The sequence below is a fragment of the Carettochelys insculpta genome, chromosome 6 (genome assembly GCF_033958435.1).
Source record: "Carettochelys insculpta isolate YL-2023 chromosome 6, ASM3395843v1, whole genome shotgun sequence".
Classification (NCBI taxonomy): Eukaryota; Metazoa; Chordata; order Testudines; family Carettochelyidae; genus Carettochelys; species Carettochelys insculpta.
This window is the reverse complement of record NC_134142.1, coordinates 3765566-3787793: the sequence shown is the minus strand read 5'-3', so window position 1 is coordinate 3787793 and position 22228 is coordinate 3765566. Positions and strand designations below refer to the sequence as shown.

Sequence of the window (22228 nt, the reverse complement as noted above, 5' to 3'; positions counted from 1 at the left end):
CAGACAATCAAAAATTCTTAGAGCTATAGGAGTTCTGCTCCACTGTGTGCTGGGAACTTGAGATCCAAGAATGAAAATACTGTAGTGATGGGAATCTTTAAGGAATATCTAGCTACTTTCCATCCTTCCTTAAAGCTACATCTACACCACAGTGCTCTTTCAAAAGACAAGCTTCCCGAAGATGTACCCTGGAAAATTGTCTTTCAAAAGACCACTCCGTTCTTTCGAGAGAGCATTCACACACCTACAGGTACTCTTCAAAAGAGCAGGGCAGCAAATGCCGTGGATGGGATCCCATTGCTGACTAACACTTCTGGTAGCTGCAGCCAACTGCTCTCTTAAAGGTCCCCTCCTGAACACCCCCACCCTGAACATGCTGAGGCCTGCAGAGCTGCCAAAAGCAACGCAAAGCATGTGCAGGGACCAGACAGCCAGTAATGCCTGATAGATCCCCATCAACAAGTCCTGGCACTAGAGCTGGCCATCCTGGGCACTGTGGTTGGCCAGATGGCTACACTAGTCACAGCCGCCCTCCGCCTCCTACTGTGGGCAAGCCCCTGCCCCCACTAGGGCCCTGGAGCCCCTCTACCTGGGATCCTGCTGGCAAGCTCCCACCCGAGTGCCCTGGCATCTCTGGAGCCACCCTATCTGATCTGACTGGTGGGAGCAGCTGGTGATGGGGGACTGGGATGATGCCTGATGGCTGTAGAATTTCTGGATGAGCAAGCTGACCTTCTAGGAGTTCTCCCACTGGCTTGCCCCCACCCTCAGACACCGGGACACGCACATGTGGCCCCCTCTCCCCCTCAAGAAGCGGGTAGCCATTGCTGTCTTGAAGCTGGCTACCCAGGACAGTTACCGATCTGTGGGGCATCAGGTCAGGGTGGGCAAGGCCACCGCTGGGGCTGTCCATGGAGGTAAGGCATGCTCAGGTCCCACACACACACCACACGGAGGAAGGAAGGGGCTCTCAGGCAACGGGGACCCTTGGACATCTGGGGGCATGTGGGAGGGGACCCAGGAAAGGTGGCAAGGGCATATGGGGAGGTGGCATGAAGCAGGGGGCTGGGAGGGGGCATAGGGGATGGAGTGGGGACCCGGGAGAGGGTGTGGAGAAGGAGCCAGGCACGCTGTCATGCCCTCATGAGAGTACGCACCCTCCCTACTATGCAGGTCATTTGAGCAATCAACGCCATGCTGCTCCACAGGGTTGTCTGCACAGGGGAACGTGGACGCAGCCATCACAGGATTTGCTGTGACTGGGCTCCTGAATTGCTTCGGCACCCTGAACGGCATCATTCGCGCTCCGGAACACGGCACTGGCTACCATTCAATAGTGCTCCAGGTGCCAATTCATGAACATCTACATGGCCTGGGCAGCCCGGACACATGACGCCCATGTGTTCTGGAACGCCGGTCTCTGCTGGCGCATGGAGGCGGGGACATGCATCCCGAAGTGGGAGCTCCCAGCTGGGGATGTCACCATGCCTCTCTGTATGGTGGCAGATGCCACCTAGCCCCTGCAGCCCTGACTGATGAGGCCCAATACTGGCCAACCCGACCTCACTCAGGAGTTTTTTAATAGCAGGCTCAACCAGCCCACAATGTAGTCAAGTGAGCCTTTGGGCACCAGAAGGGCCAGTTCAGGTGCCCCCCACGTGCCTGGAGGTCGGGCTGCAGAATGTCCACCAGATGGTGGGTACCTGCTGCACCCTCCACAACATTGTGGAGGGCAAGGGAGAGGCATTTGTTCAGCGTTGGGAGGCTGAGTCTAGGCCTCGCTACGAAGAGCAAAAACTATTAACTGTGTGGTGTTTTACAGACGGTGACCGGAACTATGTAGAATGAAGAACAGGAGTATACTAGAAACATAAATGGGCTGGGGAAGGGGAGGGCAGCTCAACCTAAGGGTAGGGGACCTCAACTGGGAGGGCGTAAGGGAGGGCAGCTTAACCTATGACGGGGGAGGGGGCATAAGCCCAGGGTGGGGGCAGAGGGCCACAAGTCCCCTCGGTCCCAAGATCCACACATAACCCTTATTTGGGGTCCCCTGAGGAGTGGGGTTGGGCTAGGATGGGATTGGAAGCACAAGGAGATAGGAGTGTGGGAGAGCTTCATCAGGGTTGGGCACAGAGGGGGGAGCAGTAGGAGGGCGGCAGGGTTGGGCTTGGAATGGGGGATGGGTGGGTGGGGGGAGGGGAAGGACACCAGGCAGGCCAAGTGCTCCAGCAGGACTGATGTGATGTCCCACAGGTTGGACATGAGGTCCTCCCAGGCTGCCCACTGCCACACCAAGTCTGCCTCATCAAGGCAAAGGTGCTGCTCCATCACCTCAGCCTGGTGGAAGACGGTGTCATTGTCTGCATACTGCCGCCATGCACTCCTGCTATGGGCCTGTCATGGTGCTTAGAAGACCAGGCAGCCAGGTGCGGGGTTGACTGGGCCCTCCTCTCCACCTCTGCTGGGCACCCCAGGACCATGGACAGCTGGGGCTCTCCTGGCCCTCTTGTAGCATGTCAGTCCCTTGGTACTGGCCCAAGGGCCATGCGCCCCACCCCTCACCCCATGGCTACCATACCATTGGACATCATGAGCACTGAGGGGGCAGGTGCTGAATGTCACCAGCGGGATGTGTCTCGCCTGGGCCCACCTGGGTGGCCTGCTGGCAGCTGTGGAGACCACACCCTCCCCCGCCCTGCCCTGCAAAATTGGGTGTGCACCTATTACTGGTTGCTCACTTGCTGAGGTCCACTGATGCCCTGCTGGCTGTCTCCCAGCTTGACAACCACAATGGCAGGCTGATACCAGCTCCCTGTCGCTGATGTCCACAGATGGCAGGCTCTGGCTTGGTTGCCAGCTCTCCCTTGGCCTTGGGCTGCAGCTCATCCACCGTTGTGTCCAGGACTGGGAGTGGTGGGGAACTGTCTCAGGACCCTAGAAGACTCCAGAGTTCCCGGTAGCAGCGGGTGGTGGGGAACTGTCTCAGGACCCTAGAAAACTCCAGAGTTCCCGGTAGCAGGGGCAGGTTGCGGGACCTGCACCTGACTGGCCGGCTTCATCTTGGGTGTAACCCTGCCGGAGCTTTTTTACTTTGCCCCGGGCCTGCTCCTGGCTCTGGGCAGGGTGTCCCCAGGAGGCCAGTATGGTGGCAAAGTGGACAAAGGCAGTGACATTCTGCCGCTTGCCACCCATCTCCTGCAGGGCCACCTCTTCCTTCTACAATCTAAGAAAGTCCTGGAGCTCTGGCTCTGTCCAGAAGGGTGCCCTTTTTGGGGGACTCGCCGGTCTCCTACGAGTCCTGTGAGGATCCTGGCTGATGGCCATGGCTGTCTTTTGACATTCGGGGGGGGGAGGTATGTGAGGGCTTGCGGCTCGTGCCTTTTCTGCCAGGACACAGCACAGCTTCCTGCCACAGGATTTCTCAATCTGTGCAACTTTAAGAGTGGCGGGACGCAGGCAGCATAGAGCTCTGGTGCTGCTGGCCAGGGCTTCTCTGTGTCCCCACTGGCCAGAGCCATGGAGGATTCCTCGTTCAAAAGAGGGTGCTCTTACTATTATGGGACTGGAGGAGCACTTACAAAAGCAGAGTCGCTTTCTTTCAATTTCCTTTTGAAAGAGCACATTTTCTGTGCAGATGCTCCTGCACTCTTTCAAAAGAGGGCCGGATCTTCCAAATGTACTTGCTAGTGTAAAAATGGACTAACTGTCCAGAATATTTACTCTTGTTGGGTCCATGCAAGTCAAACATCCAGTGTATAGCCAATTTAAGACAGCATTTTCAGAAAACTGGGTTTCTGTGAGCTCTCCATGCCTGCAAGCACTACCCACACAGCTCCCATAGGCTGGTTTCTGACCAATGGGAGTTGTGAGGATGACGCAGAGCAGGGGTGAGCAAAGTGGGGGGCGGGGTGTGACATTTCATAAGGGGGTGACACAATACAATTGGCTGCTGGGTGTCAAGCTCATCCATCTCATTAAAGAGGTTGCAACGTGTTATTTATGTATGTGTACTCACATTTACATACTGAGTAATAAATTTTTTACATCCTACAGACTTATTTTCTTACATGTGCTGAAAGGTGTTTTTGCTTTTTTTCCCCCCATATTAGAATAACCAAATTGTCCATCAGTTTGGATGACATTAGACACATTGGGGGGCCCTGCTAATTACCAGGATAAAAAGCGGGGCCTGACGTAAAAAGTTTGCTCACCCTTGGTGTAGCGCATGGAGGTGGTGCATGGAGACCCACTGCCTCTCACCATCAAGAGGCATGCAGAGACACTTCCCAGCAGTAGCTAGTCATGGCGCTTCTGGGTAACGATGGGGCTGGGACCCAGGCAGATAGAATGCCCAAATACTCCACTGGGCTTTTGGACATTTTCCTCCAGTCCAACCCAGAAGGTCATCATGGGCTGGAAGAATATGTTTGGTGGATCCAGTTCATGGGCCATAGTTTACCTATTCTTGCCTTAAAACACTCTCTGGATGGAGAGTGTTTACAAAGACCCCACCAGCCCACAGGATCTGCAGCTTGGATTAGAAGATTCTCTGCCAATCCTTGAAAACTGTAGAAAAACAAATCAGAACTAATCTGTGAATCCAATTCCTTACCAGATTTGGAACACAAATGACTGGTAAGGGTTTTCTTACTGAAGATGATTGTGGAGAAAAGTGGCAAGCGTTCAGAGCCCTTCAGACTAGAGCTTCTGTATTTAACTACATCATATCCTCAAGACTAGGGGGTGAAAGTAAGTACCAGGACATGGGATGCGTGGTGCTCCCCCAGAAGGCAGGAGCCTCAGGAAGAAGGGGCAGGGCTGATGACCACACTCCATCAGCAAACCCTTCCTGGAGTGGAGCCGCAGCCCTTTTTAAATCACCAGGTGTGGGGCAGCAGCCTCTTTTACTTACCCCCTCACCTGTCAGTGGCTCCACTGACAGGGTCTGGGAGAAGTGCTTGAACTTACTGGCAGGGCCCCAAAGGGGGGAGTGAGCAAAGGGGCAGCAACATTAAAGGACTCCTGAGGCAGTGTTTTAGTGTCAAACGTGCACAGCCACTTCTTGCTGGTATGTTGTACATATCTGTTCTAGCACACTTCCATTGGCTTTGGACTGAGTCCTGGACTCAGGGAATCTGGGATCCTTCTCTGAAAAGGGCTCCTATTCTGTAGATTTCAATAAAACTGTACCCAAACCAGCACCTGCCTCCATTTACAACTCCCCAACCTATGTATTACTCTGAAAAGATTTTGTGTCTTCCCTGGCAGGGGTATGCAATTTGTACAATATTTGCTGAGGCAATATCACAAAGGAAAAAAGAAACAGAAACTCAGCTTTATCATAGCTTTTTAGAAACTGAGAAGAATCAATGAGCGTTAAAAGCTATTAGTTTGTAATACACTTTCAGCTCAGGGATATACAGGTTGAACCTCTGTCATCCGGCACCGTTGCTGCCATATGAGAGATTTTACCAGACAATGGGAGGGCATATTGTATAGCACCATTACCAACAATTCCATGGCTTACTGGGCTCTTAGAAGACATTTAGAGGTAAATTAGAGTTAAACAACAGCACAGGACACTGAGAGCCAGGACTGGGGAGTGGAAACAAAGTTTATGGGACCATGGAAAACTTGGTCACACTCATGGTAAGTGGTCGTCTGGCTAACTGAAAAATAATACTGGATTATGGAGTTTGCCAGATGACAGAGTTCTGGATAAGAGAGTTTCAAGCTGCATTATCACTGCGTGATAGATTTTAAAAGAATCTAAGATATAGAAAAGTCAGCAGGCTTTACATTTTTTTGTTTTCCATGTATTAAGTATGACTATACTCCCAGGAAAACCAATCAGGAAACAAAAGGTAATCTGACAAATTAATATCTAAAGATCTAAGTGAAGTTCTCCAAATATCCAGCAGAACATTTATAATGTACAGCCAATTTATGTGTGTGCTACATAAAGCAGCCTACAGAGCTATTGTGTTTCATGTATACAAGGCCAATGCTCAAAAATCTTCCAACATCTAGGCTACCAGCAACATCTGTCCTAATTTCAGGCTTACATGGAGTTACATAAATGCTCTAGTTTGCTGTAGTACAACGCTAAATCATACAAAACGGCTGCTCAAAACAAGGCTGCTTATTACTAACTAATGGATGCACAGAATTACAAAAGTCACATTTTAGCCTGAATACATACATTTTCTAAAGTCTTAAAATGTCATCTGATAAACTGCTCCACAAGCTAACAAGTTTCAATACTGCATCAGCTGCTCAGTAAAGTAGGTCATGAGACAGTGAAAAACAACCCTGTCTCTTCTCACACATTATTGTATTAAACCAACAACCTTGTCTAGAACTACTGAAATCAGTTTGAAAAGGAATAGTTTTCCTAAAACAAAAAGGACAAAAAAAATAAAGTTCTAATGTCTACAATGGGCTTCTTCGTGGCATTTAAGGTGACATTTTATTTTACTTTTAATTCTCATTTCTATAGGATCTGAGTCTGTAGGTTATCAGAATTAAAATTCACCAAAAAAGGTCTCCATAACCTGTTTTGGACACATTTTATGGCTTAAATCTGAAGTCAAAATTAATACTTCTCTTATTATTTTAACATACAGGCTGTCTATAACTAAGACAAAACTTTGAAATGGCCATGCTGATGGCCATATGGAAGAATACTAATGGGGTGCTGAATTGACTGTTCAGTGCCTCATTAGCATTAGGACGCTGTCAAACATGCACGGCTTGGCGCGACTACATGGGGGTCCTTTTTGAAAGGACCCCACACATTTTGAAATCCCCTTATTCCTCTCAGCTGAGGGGAATAAGGAGATTTTGAAATGTGTGGGGTCCTTTCGAAAAGGATCCCTGTGTAGTCGCGCGCGTTTGAATCCAGCGCTTTTGAAGCGGTGCAGCTGGAAGCGTCCTAATGCTAATGACGCACTGAATATTCAATTCAGCGGCTTGTTAGTATTCTTCGATATGGCCATCAGCATGGCCATTTTGAAATTTTGTGTTAGTGTAGACACAGCCTAAGAGACAAATGCCACAAGACAGTGAACTCTTTGTAAAAGTTTTATCTTCAAGTTAAAAAAAAATGCTTGTTTAAACCAAGATAAATTTTAAACAAGTAAGAACAGTACTAGCAATTAGCATCAAATCTACTGCGGTGAAAAAATGTAGGAAAGACAGAGCTTTGGAATGCTTAGATGTTTTATAAAAATGTATATATTTGTGTCATTAAAGTACCAAATGATTCATTAGCTACCAAATGATGCAGGTTAACATCTTTAGCAAAGGTAATTCAATGAATACTTTGCTATCTCAACGTTAAATAGATACAGGCTTCAACTTTAATGAACACTTCAATGCCAATGTTGCAACATAGAGTCCAGAGGCTTTTGTACAATACAGAGTATAAACAAACAGAAACACAGATTTAATAATTAAATGAGCACATTCTGTTCTATTTGTATGATATATAGTTGCAAAGACACCCTTTTAGGTCATCGGTTCACCCTGATATCTCAAAGACAAGATGTTGGTTCATTAGTGCAAAATGGTTTTTCCTCTACTCAGAACAACAATGTGCCTTGAAGTAAATATTAACAATATTTTAAAAACATCAGAATGCTTTCAACATTCACTTAGTTTAAAAACCCAAGCTTCTGCACAAAAGAATGTTTAAGAAGCCAGATATGGTGGTGTCAAATATACTCAAAATGGGTTTGGGGAAAGTTAAACGGTACAACTCATTCCCACCTCAAACGGAGTGTAATTTTCACAAAACCAACATTCTCCTGAAAACAATTAAATTTCAAAACTTCTGTTCACCTGGCTGTTTTGGAAACAGAGGACAATGCCCAATACTTAAACAAACAAAAAAAAACCCCTAGGCTATTCAACTGTTTTGGAGTTTAAGGGTCAACTTGATTTGTTACCCTGTCACACAGAAATCCTTGTTAACAGTCAGCAGAAAATCCACTCCATATGCCTAATTCTCGTTGCCTTAGCAATAAAGACACACAGGCATTAAAAGCTTCTGGCAGTAGATGTGTTTGCCACAAACGGTCACACACACATAACATATATGTATGTTCCTATTCGTTTTTTGAATACACAAGTGGCTAAAATGGATAACACTTGTCTAATATTTATTAGTTCTGAATTGTCATAATACAAAATAAACTCAAAAGTCTATTAACTGCAAGATTAAAGAACAACAGAATCTACAGCAAACCCTCGATTTAACAGACTAACGGGGAGAAGGGGTGCTGGTTAGACCCAAAAGTCCGTTAACTCTGAGGGTTTACTGCCCACCCACTCCTGCCAGGCTTCCCCAGCCCCAGTTTTCTCCCCACCCATAAAACGCCAGCCACTCACCTCCACTGGAGCCAGAACTACCGCTGCTGCTGGAGCAGCCACAGGAGCCTGCAGCAGAGAGCCCACCGCTGCGGCTGGAGGCTCTGCCGTGGTTGCTAGAACTGAGACTGGGGGCCTGCTGCAGCTGAAGACTCCGCTGCCGCTGCCAGAGCTGCAGGATCCACTGTGGCCACTGGAGCTGTGGGTAGAGCCCCACCACGGCTGGAGCCACCAACCTGCTGTGGCAGCAGGAGCCACTGTGGCTGCAGCCTTCGCCGTGGCTGGAGCTTTGCCATGGCCACCATAGCTGGCTGGAGCCAACGGACCCACCGTGGCTGGAGTTCCCCCACCGTGGCCACCACAGCTGGCAGCTACTCTAGCTGACGTGGCTGGAAGCGACAGCCCTTCCAGTCATGGTAGCAGCAGCAGATCTGGCACCTCTGGGTAGGTCCCTAACATACTTTTTTTGGGGGGTGGGAAGGGATTGAGGATTTTACAGGTCCTGATTAAGTGGACTTTGGGAACAATAGAGGGGCGGGGGCAGCAGACATCCGTTGTTCCTGAAGTCCACTAAATTGCGGTCCATGAAATTGACGGTTTACTATATTTTTCGTTTCTAGGGATTTTTTTAAATAAATCTTTAAATGTTTTAAAAGTGTTTAGTCTTGACAGTATGAAAAAATACTGACCTGGCATTTGTAGGTGTTCTGAAAATTGGATTCAAAGAACACAATGGCAGCAGAATAACAGTTTGTTTTCCTTACTAATGCTAGCCTATAGAGAATATACACAATATCTACTGAGCAGGGTAAGTGTTAAAAAAGTAAAAAAGTAAAATTTAAAATTTAAAGTAAAAAGTACTTTAAATTCGACTGTTCCCAGTAAGAGCTCAGTAGTCTTACCATGTACTTCTAGTTTATTTGCTGGTTTTGAACAGAACACTGTTGATTTGCTTATATGACACATTTAGTTTGACATGTAGCTTACGCTGGTTATTTAAAAACTGTATCTGACCACATGTAATACAAAGTCTGCATGTGCACATCTCGATGTACTAAGCCTGTCACAGCTCAGGGCCACTGCACCTATTTTCCTCATTAGCAGTCCAGTAAGTGCATGCACACACTCAGGCTTCCAGCCCTCCTAGTTGTTGCCTCTCAGGTGGTGACACACATCTCTCTTCCTGCTGACCACAGTATTTCCAGGCTGAACATTCTCCTGAATTCACTGTTATTTCTAGCAAAAGAATCTACCTCAGCACGCTGGCTTCACCTCTCCCCTCAGAGGTGGTACAGTGTTCCAGTTCTTTCCAAGTAAGTGTATTTATTCCTAATGTATCAGCTCAACAGAGAAAACACTAAAACCAATAAAAAGCAGACATAGGAAGCAAATGGCCATTCTGGGTCACTGCTGCAAACATGCAACTTCTATGAGCAACTGCATGGAATTCTAGTGGGGGACCCAACCACTTCCAACGAGATTCCTTAGAAAGCCTCTGGCAACAGCAAGAAGGACATCAGGGATGGGGAAGAGGAGGAAGATGACGACAATGGTCAGCAGGCAAATGTAGCAGCTGATCTCGCTGACAGCCAGAAACTTTTTGTAACATTGGGTCTCATCCCCTCTGCTCAGCATGTTTTGCAGCCAGACCCTGATGGCAGGGAGGGCACCACTGGTGAGTTCTCATTTTTAATCATGCTACAAGTGGGCTAAAGCATCTGGGTGTGATCTGTTGCATACGCTGTACCTATTCATCCTGGGGCCCCCGAAACAACTAGTTAATGAATCTGGGTATGGAGCACTGAGCTTCTTTGCACATCTCCAAAACGCTCTCAGACAAGTACTTTTTAGTTCTTCTCATGGCATTTCTGGGGAGGTCCAACCTCCTTGATAGGACACCTCTCCACTCCAAGCCACCAGTAAGTAATCTGGTGTTATGGTACCACAGAGCAGTGCAGCATAATGGCTGGCCTTGGGCCCATAATCAGTCAGCATCCATTCTTTATCAATGCTTGTTAATCTAAGGAAACTAATCTCTCTTTTTTGCAATGTAGAGGAAGCAGGGGAAGGAGCATTAAGCTACTATAGGACAGCAAGATCTGATCCACCATGCCTGGACCACTCCCCTGTTTCCCAGGCTGCTAGGGAAAAGAAAACTTTCACGGTCCCAGTCAAGAGGGTAGGGAGGAGGAAAGACCACGTGGTGACTGAGAAAAACAGGCACACCCAGTGACCACCACTGCCACAGCCCCTAACCCAACCCTACCCCATCACCTTGTAGCGTGCATAGCTGCAGAAACTGCTTTTGAAATCACAGGCTTGAAAGCATGCCCCCAATCTGTGCCTCACCATGGCTGAAAGTGAACTGAGTTAAGCAGGTCCCATAAGATCTTTCTGTACTACCTGGTGCACAAAGGATGCTTAAAAGCCAAAATGTGTCCTTGCATGGAATACACCCCTGTTGTCTCACAGGGGTTCAATTCATGAAATTCCTCACTGTGTTGTTAAACTTATCTATAGTAAATGTATCTCCTTAACATCTGGACATTTTATGTTTTGCTGCAGTGCGCTCAACAGCAGATTGTGAGGTGAGGAGAGACCTCAGACAGTGTGAATTGGAGACCCATGACAAGATGTTGCAGTTGTTGAGGCAGCAAACAGCTCTTGCGGTCCCTGGTACAGGAGCACAGAACCGCACTGCAGCCCATGCTGAACCACATGCCTCCCTCACCATACTCCTTAACACCACCCCCCCCGCCCCCCGACCGGGGCTCCAAAAATGCAGGGGAGGGTGAAGAAGAGGGAGTCAAGGGCAGCACTGCATTCCACTCCCAGAGATCCTTCTGAAAGCAAAAGGCTGACCATTCCCCAACCTGTGCCCTTGCTTATCCACCCCTGAAGCCACTATCATGAACTCCTTTAGTGTCCCTGGAATAAAAATGATGAAACTCAGAAAACCAGTGTTGCATGCAGCATGAATTTCTTGTCACTGTCTGGTCATTCACAAAGCTGTTTTTTCAAAGCCTCCCTGTTTAGTAGTGCCCCTTGCTGTGCTCTCTTTATTGCCCTGGTGTCTGGCTGCTCATAATTACTGGACAGGTGACCTGCCTCTGCTTTGCAGCCTGGCATGAAGTTTTCCCTCTCTCTCAACATAAATTGTGAATCACATAGCAGGCTGCCACTACAAGGGGAACATTGACTTTATTGAGGTCTGAGTTAGGAGGTTGCTTTCCAAAGGTATGGGGAGGAGACGAGTGCACTATGGAATGTGGAAAAACACACACCCTGAACCACCAGCAGGACATTTTTGTCCTGCCAGACACTGGGACAGAAACCCACAGTGCAACAGGAGCTGTGGGATAAGTACCCACAGTGTATTGCTGACAAAGCTGAACATGACAACATGAATGGGGACACTCTGTTGACTTCATGTGCAGTGTGGACATGGACTCTTGACTTTGTAAAATCAGGTGCTAAAAAATAAACCTTAAAAATTCAACCTAATTTCATACTGTAGACATACCCAAACAAAGGATATGTGAGATTTTGCAATCTTCTCCTCCCTAGTACTTCCTAAAAATTCCACTTCACACATATTGTTCCAAAGATAATTTGTGCTTATTATATTGTTCAGCATAGTCATATGAAGTTCACTTAACTCCCAGAGATTGCACTAATACTTCCTAATGACACAGAGACCCCACACAATACTACCTCAAGATACTAAATGTAGTTCAACAAGATTTAACTTAATTCCATAAAGGTGTGTCCAGGATACTGTATGATGATGTCATTTGGGTCACAGTGCCTACATGTTGATGCCTTGATTCTACAAAGACCTAAGCATATGCTTCAACTCAATGGGATTTCTGATGGTGATTACAGTTACATATGCACCAATATTACAAGGATCAGAATCAACACACAAGTACACTGCTTAACCAAGTCTGCAATTGTTGGTTCAAAGAAATTTATACACTTTACTGGCTAAGCTAAAATCTTTAAGTCAATTGCATCAAGATAGTCTTATTTTCTTGCATTTAATTTCATAACAAAATGTTAGTCTTGCAAACTTAAGAATGAAAAAACTAGTAAAGTCTGAAAGCTAAGATTATGCCAATATCATCAACTCATCTATAATATTTTCCATTTCTTTGTTTGCAGCATGTGCAATAACACCATGTGAGTTTTGCCAAAGCAAGCTTAAGTTTTGGAATTTCCTGACTTGACTAATATTACAGACAGCAGTACTAGTGTTTTCTATTATCTTTATTTCATGAGGGAATTCTGAATGTATGACTGGTCAAGCATGACTGACTCCTAGATTTTTGGGGGGAGAAATAATGCCACATTACTTAAAAAGCATGTCCCCTAGATTTGACTTATGAATTTGAAACCATGGTCTATTATCTGAGTTGATGTCAAGATAAGATTTTAGCAAATCATTTTTTTTAAATTTATCCAACCATTAGAATAGGTACATTTTCGCATTTTACCTCAAGCCACTATACATTTTAAGGAAAAAGATTCCAATTGTTCATTAAATAAGTAGCAATGTAATTAGGCAATTACATTGGAACTGTGCTACAGCTCAATCTACCAGAAGTGGGTATACAATAACAGTATGGCATTCTAAAACGTAAATGGTATGTATAAAGGAAAATATTCATTATGGCATGTCTATTACATTTTAAAAGCCCCAACACCCCATTAACACCAGTAACTTTTCAAAAAATACTTATTTTACTTACAGATAATTTAAAAGCTCTAAACAGTTAATTTCAGCTGCCATCTTTGTGAGGTGGCCAAACTGTCAACTTCTTGTGGGTAAGGTTTTTTTGTTTTGGAAAGAGGCTAGTTGATTTATCCATTAAATGTGGAAGAACTATACTATTTCCAGATCTTCTGTCTGTAATCTTCACACTGTCGATCTATTACCAGCTCTAAGCTCCCTATCCCTGATACTACTTCTTGGATGAATGGATTAGTTCTCAAATGTTTCCTGAATCTCAAACATTAAAGGCATCTCTGCTACTGCCACAGCAAACCAAGCCCTATGACACAGATGCAGCTAGAGTAAAGATTAAGGGAAAGATCTTTACTGATGATTAAGGATATTAGCAATCTTCTCTCCTAAAATAAAACCAGGAGAGCTAACATTAGGACTCCACTGCTCCAGAAGCAAACAGCAGCAAACTATGATGCTAGTATGACTAACCCCTTTTACCTGCTTTGACCTGAGAGCATGGAAAGCTGCGTCTCAAGGTTCATCTTCTAGTTCTAATTCTGTTTATCTGGCAGTATCCCTTGAAGATCACCCAAGAAAAGAATGACAGACGAATGAATGCCAAGTACCAATGGAAATTTCTAGCAATCCAGGGGGGTGCACCTTTGAGACAGGGAGATTGCCATAGGCATGCTTCACCAAACATTTTGAAACTTCATAGTGAAATGTTACCGCTTATGCCTGATTCATGATGGAGCTGCCTTACAGAACTAAGACAAATGGCAGGCAGTCTCCTCAACATGGGTGGTTTTATATTTTTCCTTAAAAGGTTTTATACTTTTCTTTTCTTAAAAATATTTTATACTCCAAGAATCTTCACTCTGCAGCTACCCTGAACTACAAAATTATACCAGATGTGCCCTGTTTGATAGCTTTGTTCTTACACATCACTAATTTACTGTTGATCTGCAGCAAATGCGGCAGGAGGGACAACAGTTCTAATGGCACAAGTCTCATGTCAAGACTGCGGAGCTGCACCAAAACGTTTTGAAAACTCTAAAACTGGGTGGCCTTGCAGAAAGCAAATGAAGTCGTTTTTCTCCACTTTAAAAATCTACAGAATTTTAGCAGATTTGTTTCGGGTGGAAGAGCCTGGTAAATCCAGAATGCCTTAGTTCAGTAGCCAACCCCAATTGCAAGAACATTTGCTATCTTGCAGAGAAGACTAATCAAACTAGAAATGGGCTTTCTGTTTCTATGGTGAGACAGAACAAGGCTTTGGGGAACCTGTTAGCTTCAATCAGCAATGATCACTAGGGTAATGGAGGTACAGGTTGAACTTCTCTAGTCTGGGACTCTCTCATCCAGCACCATCTGTAATCCAGCATCATTTAAGTTGGCTGGATGAACATTTATCATGGATGTGTACAAGTTTCCTGTGGTCCCATAAAGTTTCACGACAGCCACCAGTCCTGGCTCTCAGTACCATGTGCTGTTATTTAGCTGTCATTTACCCTAAGTGTCTTTTATGAGCCCAGGAAGCAGTGGCAGTGTTGGTAATGTGCTAGATAGCATTGACCTCCTGTGGTTCAGCAAAGTCTTTCGTTTGGCAACAGTCAGATCTTGAGAGTCCCAGACTATACAACCTGTACTGAGACAACTTAATACCAAAACTTGTACTTCTTGGTTAGGAAAAGCCAGTAAGAAAGTACTGGATCCACTTGCTTGAGAAGCCTGTCAATGCTTCTCCAAAAGGACAGGTTGCCTATTGCTTTGAAAGAAATAGTTTGGCTACATTTTAACCAACATTACATCTTCTTTATTGGAAAAGACTGGAGTGAGTTGCAGCAAGAGGCCACGTTCTTCTTGATCCTAAGACATCAGTGCTCTAGGCCCACAGTGTCCAATAGGCTATCTGTTCATCACATGTGGCGAATCAGACAGCAAAATGTGGCAAATGCAGCCTGTTAGAGCCACACGCGTGCAGTGCCCTCCGAGCACGCGCCCTGCCATCTGCTGGGACAAGCATGGTGGCAGGGGTGGAGAAAGCTCTTCCTGTGGCTCGCTCGGACTGTGGGATGGTTCGGGGCTTGGGTGACTCAGGTGGCTGGCAGCAGCAGCTTGTGCCACACCACACGGGTGGCTGGTGCAGTGCGGCTTGCTCTGGTGAGGCACCAGGGGTTAGGATGCATGGCTGCAGGGGCAGGGTAGCATGCTTGGCTGTGGGGGGAAGGGAGGAGGACTATGTGGTGATCCTTTCCATTGCTTTTGGACACCACTGCTCTAGGCTCTGCATGGCTGATTATTGGTGTCCAAATGAAGTTTAACGTGTTGGTTACCATCTTAAATAGAAGCCAGTGAAATTATTTTTCTATTATAATCTTTCATTTACTTTTAGGGAGTATCCTGTCATTTCATTTTATCCCTCTGGGATGACGGAGGTCACCCAAGTCCAAACCTGAGCAGCACTGCAACCCTGTGCACCAAGTTGCAATGCCACTTCTTAAAGTTCAGCTATCCACGTCATGATGGAGGGGAAGCTCCGTCAAACTCAAACAGTGTTTAATTCTATTTCATTTTATACTTCTCATCTTTTGTTACATTTGTGAAAAGCACAAGGCTCTATTTATAAAGTCCTGACTGGCCGAAGTCCAGCCCATCTGAGGGATTGCCTTTGTCTCTGAGTGAACCCGATCAAAAGAGAGGGGGTTGATAGAGGACTGCTCTCTGTGAAGATCCTGGGACTTCCTTCCCCACTTCATCCTAAATGGCCTGCATCTGGTGACCACCTTCCGGGAATCCCACCAAAAAAAAAAGTCTGATAGGGTTTTCGGAGAGAGCTCTGAATATGTCTCTCAGATGATGGCTGGCAGAGTTCCTATTTGAATTATTTTATTGCTGCTGGGTTTTTACTGCAGTACTTATGAGTTAGGCCACATAGAGCACTACATAAGCATATTTTGTATTAAAATAAATAGGAAATTAAGCACACAAACACTTAAAATTGCATAGTCAAAATGTACAGTCCTGATTCAACACTGGAACAGCATTTATTAAATCTTCACCACTATGACTCCGCCACCTTTCCCATTCTGGGACTACTTTATGAGCCCCCTTCCATTTACCAATATGTTCATGACTCCTGACTGAGAACACATACTCTGGAATGGCTTAAGACTTCCACTGTTTCGGGCTGAAACGGATGATTAAACTGGCTCTAAAATTGTGTATTTATGATTTACCACGAACTCACTTTCTTGGCAAGAGATGCCTCTGTAATGTCCCTGTTCTCTCCCAACCATAGCTATTCAAGAAATTTTGGCAGCTAAGCAATAGATTCTGATGACCTAGAAAACTTCAGCACACTGAAGAACAAAATGTATGTGGATTATACCGAAGCAAAACTGAAAAAAAAATGCAGAACAATGTCCAATTAAAATCTTCACATGTTTTGACAAGTTTATCAGTTCATAATCACACATATATGTATTTTATTATGAACACTTAAAATATCACCAAGTGATAACCTAAGGAAATAAATAATACTCCCAACTTAATTTTAATTCCTGTATATTTAATTGGTGTACTCTTGACCCAGCCTTCACCTTTAAGAACCCAATGGAGAAGGTCTGGCTTTGAGTATTTTATACTGTGTGTGACAGTTAGAACACTTTTTATGAGATATTTGTGGAGTATATTTTCAGCGTTTATATGGGATGCACAAATTCATCATTTTCACGAGTGCATTTAACACATGCAAGTACTTCTAATGTTCTTGGAAGACTGGCAGTATTCCTTTCTGTGATGTTATTATGCTGGTTTCTTGGCTTGTTTTAGTTCTACTATTGTGGGTTTTTTGAAAAGTGACACCTGGATTGAAATATCTATTAAAACTACAATAAATGTATGTCATAATATTATGCAGGAAAAACACTTACCTTTTAAATAACAGTATAATAGCTCAGTGTAAACACTTGAAAATAAAAGACTGTGATGGATATTTTAAGATACTCAGTTTCGTGAACATTCGTGTGGGCACTATGTCATCTTTAAAAACAACATGCAATTCTTTCTCCTTTCATTTTGACTGACAAAGATACAGAAACTAAAGCACTATTTGCACTTGTCTATGTTGGAAAAAACTGTGAAAAGCAAATGCAGAAAAGCTATCACTGAATATTAACCTAAACTGCTATTGTGGTTTAGATTAATCCACTTCTAATCTAAATTGCAAAAATGTGCTCAGTGTGGAACACAAGAGTGTTTATGCATTAAATTTATACTTTAGCTATTTCATGTTCACTTCCATATGAGCTTCTATATAGATAGGGTTAAAAATATTATAATTTGCATTTTTCATTATTATTCCATTGATGGATATCTGTACTTGGATACAAGTCAAACATCTTAACTCCAAGTGCCTACCTCTTCATGTCTCATTAGTTCTATCATTTCCATCACACTAATAAAGTGGAAGCAACGATCTGAGTGGTCAACCAGATAGGTAGGAAACGGACGATTCTGCCAAAGTCTCCACTCAGATAGGGAAAGTTCACGAACTCTGTCCACTGGAGATGCCTGTATTAACATAAAGATTTCAATTACGCAACTGATTTCTCAAAACAAGTAGAGTTCCAGCTCTCTGTGGGAACCATCCTCATTAAATGTCCTAAGCAAAAGAAAAAATCTAGAAGCATTGTTATAAGGGGGATGTGTTTGTTTACATAAAAAGAAATATTCTCTGCTTTTAGTCCAAACTATGTATTCTGTACTTCTGCACGAAGCATGCAGATGCCAAACTTGAAGTTACATCTGGGTATCCCTGTGTTCTTCTACCTCACGAAAAAGCACACTGAGTAGGAGTCTTTCCTTCTCTAAGTTAAAAAAGGGATTTCAAAATCCAGCACGCTGAGGGCACGGGGGTGCAGACTAATCAAATATTCTGTCTAAGAGTTCTACTTAATTTTCAAATGATCACAAGACAATAAAATGAATACAGTAGAAAATACCATACAGGTACTCATCAATCCAGTAGTAGTACTGCACTGCAAGTGGTGGGTTTCTTGAAGCACTTAGTTATATACAGGCAAAGTTTTCTATACTGTAGATTAGCTTATGACGCCACATATCACTATGGGTAATACATGGCGTTTAAGCAGATCACTAAAAAAACGCTTAACTCTGAAACTGTACTGAACATAATTTAATCTTTCTTTGTGATGATTCAGAAGGTAGTTCAGGATCTTGCAGTGCTGCAGGGCCATCGTTACTAACAACAATCATCATTGCACACACAGAAGGTGTAGGAGATTACAGATTCACCTTAATGACCCTATGACACTCTCTGGAAAATAATTTTTTGAGTAAATGCCTGATATCAGCTTACTTGTTTCTTCTGCCTCTTTAGCATAGGAGTATAGTGCAGATTGTGCCATTGCAGAATGTGCTGAGCAGCAGCGTTCCCTCTGATTTTTTTTATGTCCATACGTGGAATGAATTTTGTTGTGTGTACCGATGTGGAGAAAATGCAGGACATGTCACCTCCATATTGGCGCACATAAAATTCATTCTGCACATGGATGACCTGTGGTGGGGGTGGGGCCGAGGGGTTTGGAGTGTGTGTTGGGGTTCAGGGATGAGGGCTCTTGCTGTGGGGCTGCCTCTCTGGCCCCAGCAGGGAGCTGCAGCAGCCAGGGGAGGTGAGGCCATGGCAGCTCCATGTGTGGCAGCCCTGAGCCCCTGGTGGAGCTTATTAGGTGGTTGTGCACCTTACAGGGAACCCTGTTGGACTAGGCTGGGCTGTATACTAGACTTGGCTACCAGATTCAACATATGCAGTGGGAGAAGGGCCAAATAATTGAGCTCTCTGGTTAACTGAGTCCTGGATAACAGAGCTTTAACTGGAGTATCACCATAGAGCGTACATAGTATCTTTTTGACAAAGGAGTGCATGTAACTTTTGGAAGTGTTAACACAAGTTGTACCCAACAGAAATAAGTTTCCTATGCCTATAATAGCAACAGGAGATGTGAAATTATTTTACAGCTATTTTAATTTACAGGAAGTAGGCCTCAGATATTATAAAATATTTATATGCTGAACAATCTGAGATTACAATCCCCTGATTCTTCTCAGATATCAGAATAACCTCCCATTGTATTTTTAGATATACTTCTTTAGACTCTCTCTAATTAATCTGATTCATTACCCAGGAGCCTTTGGGATTATTTTCCCTGTCTAAGGATTAATCTGAATTGCTGCCAAGTACATGGAAAAGAATCATGGTCTGGGCAACTCATTAGGTAATATTCCATAAGCATCTGGCATCACTACAGCAAAGTGGTTCAGATTTCTCTATCATATTAAAATAATTTCTATAATGGAAAATTATCAGATCAATTCTAATATTATGAAAAACACATGCAAAAAAATCAATGGAGATTCATTGCATAATTTCTTCTGGGTCTACTACTGACATCACATTAAGGTTGAACTTACTGCTATTTCCTCCATATTTTGTAAAGTTTCAAAATGACTTTGAGGCAATATTGGTTCTTTGACTCCATCACTTTCTTTTAGTTTGTATAAACGGCTCCATAATTCAAATTCTTCTGATGTTAAGGACCAACTTCCCTGAGAGTCCGTTTGCTTTGTGCCTGCAAATGGGAAAAAATGAAAACATCTTAGGAAAAAATAAATCTATAGAACAACAACAAAAATACACTGATACACTGTGATTACTTAGGATTTCATACACTACCAATCACAGGCAAACAAATTCCTGTTGCCACGCGAGTACTAAATATTCATCTTTTCAATTCTCTTTTTCTTGTATGTTAAAATTATTTGCATGTTAACTTTTCTCCCAAAATCTCTGTATTATCAAAAAGGGGGGTTGAATTTGAAGTCCAGAGTGCTGGTTTTTAAACTTTGAGTGACATGTATTCATGAACTTCTGGTGATAAATATTGGGCTAGTCTTTATTATAGCTCGTGCCTACAAGTATGCGGGTAAATATATGTCTAGGGAAAAAGCCAATCAAAGCATGAAAATCTACTACATATTTGAGAGAGTTTGTCTGTCCGTTAATTCAAGAACTCTTCCTCAATGGTAAGAGCTAGGACCATCAAATTAGGTATACACCTTCCTCTTCTCGTAACTGAAAGCGAAGTAAATGTTTGGTTGTTACAGGCAAATAGGATGTGCCTGGAACAGGTTTGCTTCACATAAAACCGTAAATAGAGACTCACCAGAGAGGTGAAAAAGACTGGCTAGGGTACAGGACCCATATGTGTCTGGGGCTGCCACAACCCTGAGCTCCCCGCTCCCCACACACACAGAAGCAATTTTAGAAAGGGGTGAGGAGGAGGGGAGACTGCAGCTTCCTCCCTACCCCCTCCAATTTGTACAAGGATGTTGCCGGCTGTTCCCCTTTGTCAAAGGACCAGGGGAAAGTGCACAGTTTGTTGCATTCCTCATTCTGGCTAGGGAGCACAGGGAGTCAGACAAACCTGGACCTGTCCCAGGTGGTGGACATGCACCTCTCTCCCACCTGTGCATGCTGGAGGTGCAGTGGCCATGGAGACAGATTTCTCACATGGCCCCCAGCTGCTGTGGTGAGAGGGCAGCCTGCATACTGAATCCCTCAACCCCAGCTGCACTCCAGAGCAATGATTTAAAATGATGCATGTACATTTTCATTTTATCTTCCAAAACCCCAAATTAATCAAGTTAAGGACCTGAACAATTCCAGGAAAATCTTCCAGTATGATCTATACAAGAGTGAGTGGTTGATGACAGGTGCTTAATATTTAGTTATGTTCTTTGATTAATAAGAGATATGTATTATTGTAGTTGTCTTCTATAAAAGATAAAATAAGTATCAGCTGAAAGATGTGTATGTGAACTCAGTAAGAACTAGAACTTGTCAAAGCTATCAGTAATAATAACCAAATTAGAATCCTCTTTAGTTTATCAATCATGCACCCTAAAAAGACCATAAAGAAAATTCCATCAATAGATTAAAAAAGGTCAAAACAGGTCATAGCAAATTAATCATGGGAAGTATTTCTCCTCCAAAAAGGAGTTTAATTTGTCTCAGAGGTTTTCTAAGTTAGACTTGGAATTAACTATCAGCATTCCAGCACATATACAGGAAGGGACCACACTATCTTCTCTTCCCCTCTAGAAGATGGCAAAGTATGTCAGCTTTCTGTCTAGTGTTGTCCTAAATGCGGACTGTTAACCTTTCATTAAATAATTCCACTTCAGCCTGTTATTTAATAATCTTCAATTGTTATTGAATTCCAGCAAGCAACACAAACCAAAATGGGCAGTCAGAAAATCTGCTATCAGAAGCAAAGAAAACTCAAACATTCTGTTTTACAGAGGAGCTAGTGAATAGAAATGTGTGTCTACTTGTAAACAAACACTGAAAAGCTCTGCAGGTGATGACAATTATCACAAAGGGCAAATACAGGTTCTCAATCAGTCGCATGTTGCCAACAGACCAAGGAGAAAACTGAATATATTGGAAGGAATTAAGTCCAGTTATTTCACTGTTTAAACAGTTAAAAACAGTTAAAAGTAAAAACTATTTGACTATTATACTCCCTGTTTTATCTATCAAGGGCACATGAATGGGGAAGAGAGTACACAGGAAAGAACTAGAGCCATTTCTGGAGAGGGGAAGGCAAAGGAAGCAGAGGTGGTAATTCTTGTCCTCATTTGACACCTAATGAAGAATCATAGAACACTAGAACTGGAAGGGACCTTCAGAGGGCATCGAATCCAGTCCTTTGCACTCATGGCAGGACTAAGTACCAATTTAAAGGTGTAGCACAAACATCTGCAATATCTAGGGCCTAAACCTACTTGATTTAAGAAACATCCAATTTCATCACAAACTTAGCAAAGTCAGTGCCATTTTGTAGCAAATATTATATTCCTGGCATGAAACAGCCATGTAAATAGGCAGAGTCTGTAGAAGTTAAATTTTCTCAGTATTTTGTGTGTGTAAAATATTCAGGCATTCATCCCATTGCCTGAGTTTAACTTTACTTCACCTCTAAATTGTTCAAGTTGACTAAAGATCAACATTTCTTAAAGACACTAGCTTTGTGGCAGAAGAAA

General features: G+C 43.8%; 1 protein-coding gene across 2 annotated transcripts in view; it reads right to left on the bottom strand.

The window, feature by feature from the left end:
• The window catches only part of FANCM (FA complementation group M), a 166802-nt gene that overhangs the window by 22819 nt on the left and 121755 nt on the right, over positions 1-22228 (bottom strand). For both annotated transcript variants that reach the window (XM_074996151.1, XM_074996152.1), the window contains 2 exons: positions 19595-19752; positions 17522-17674 (listed from right to left, as the gene is read on the bottom strand). In XM_074996151.1, coding sequence (XP_074852252.1) covers positions 17522-17674; positions 19595-19752 — 311 coding nt within the window. The remainder of the gene's footprint in view (positions 1-17521; positions 17675-19594; positions 19753-22228) is intronic.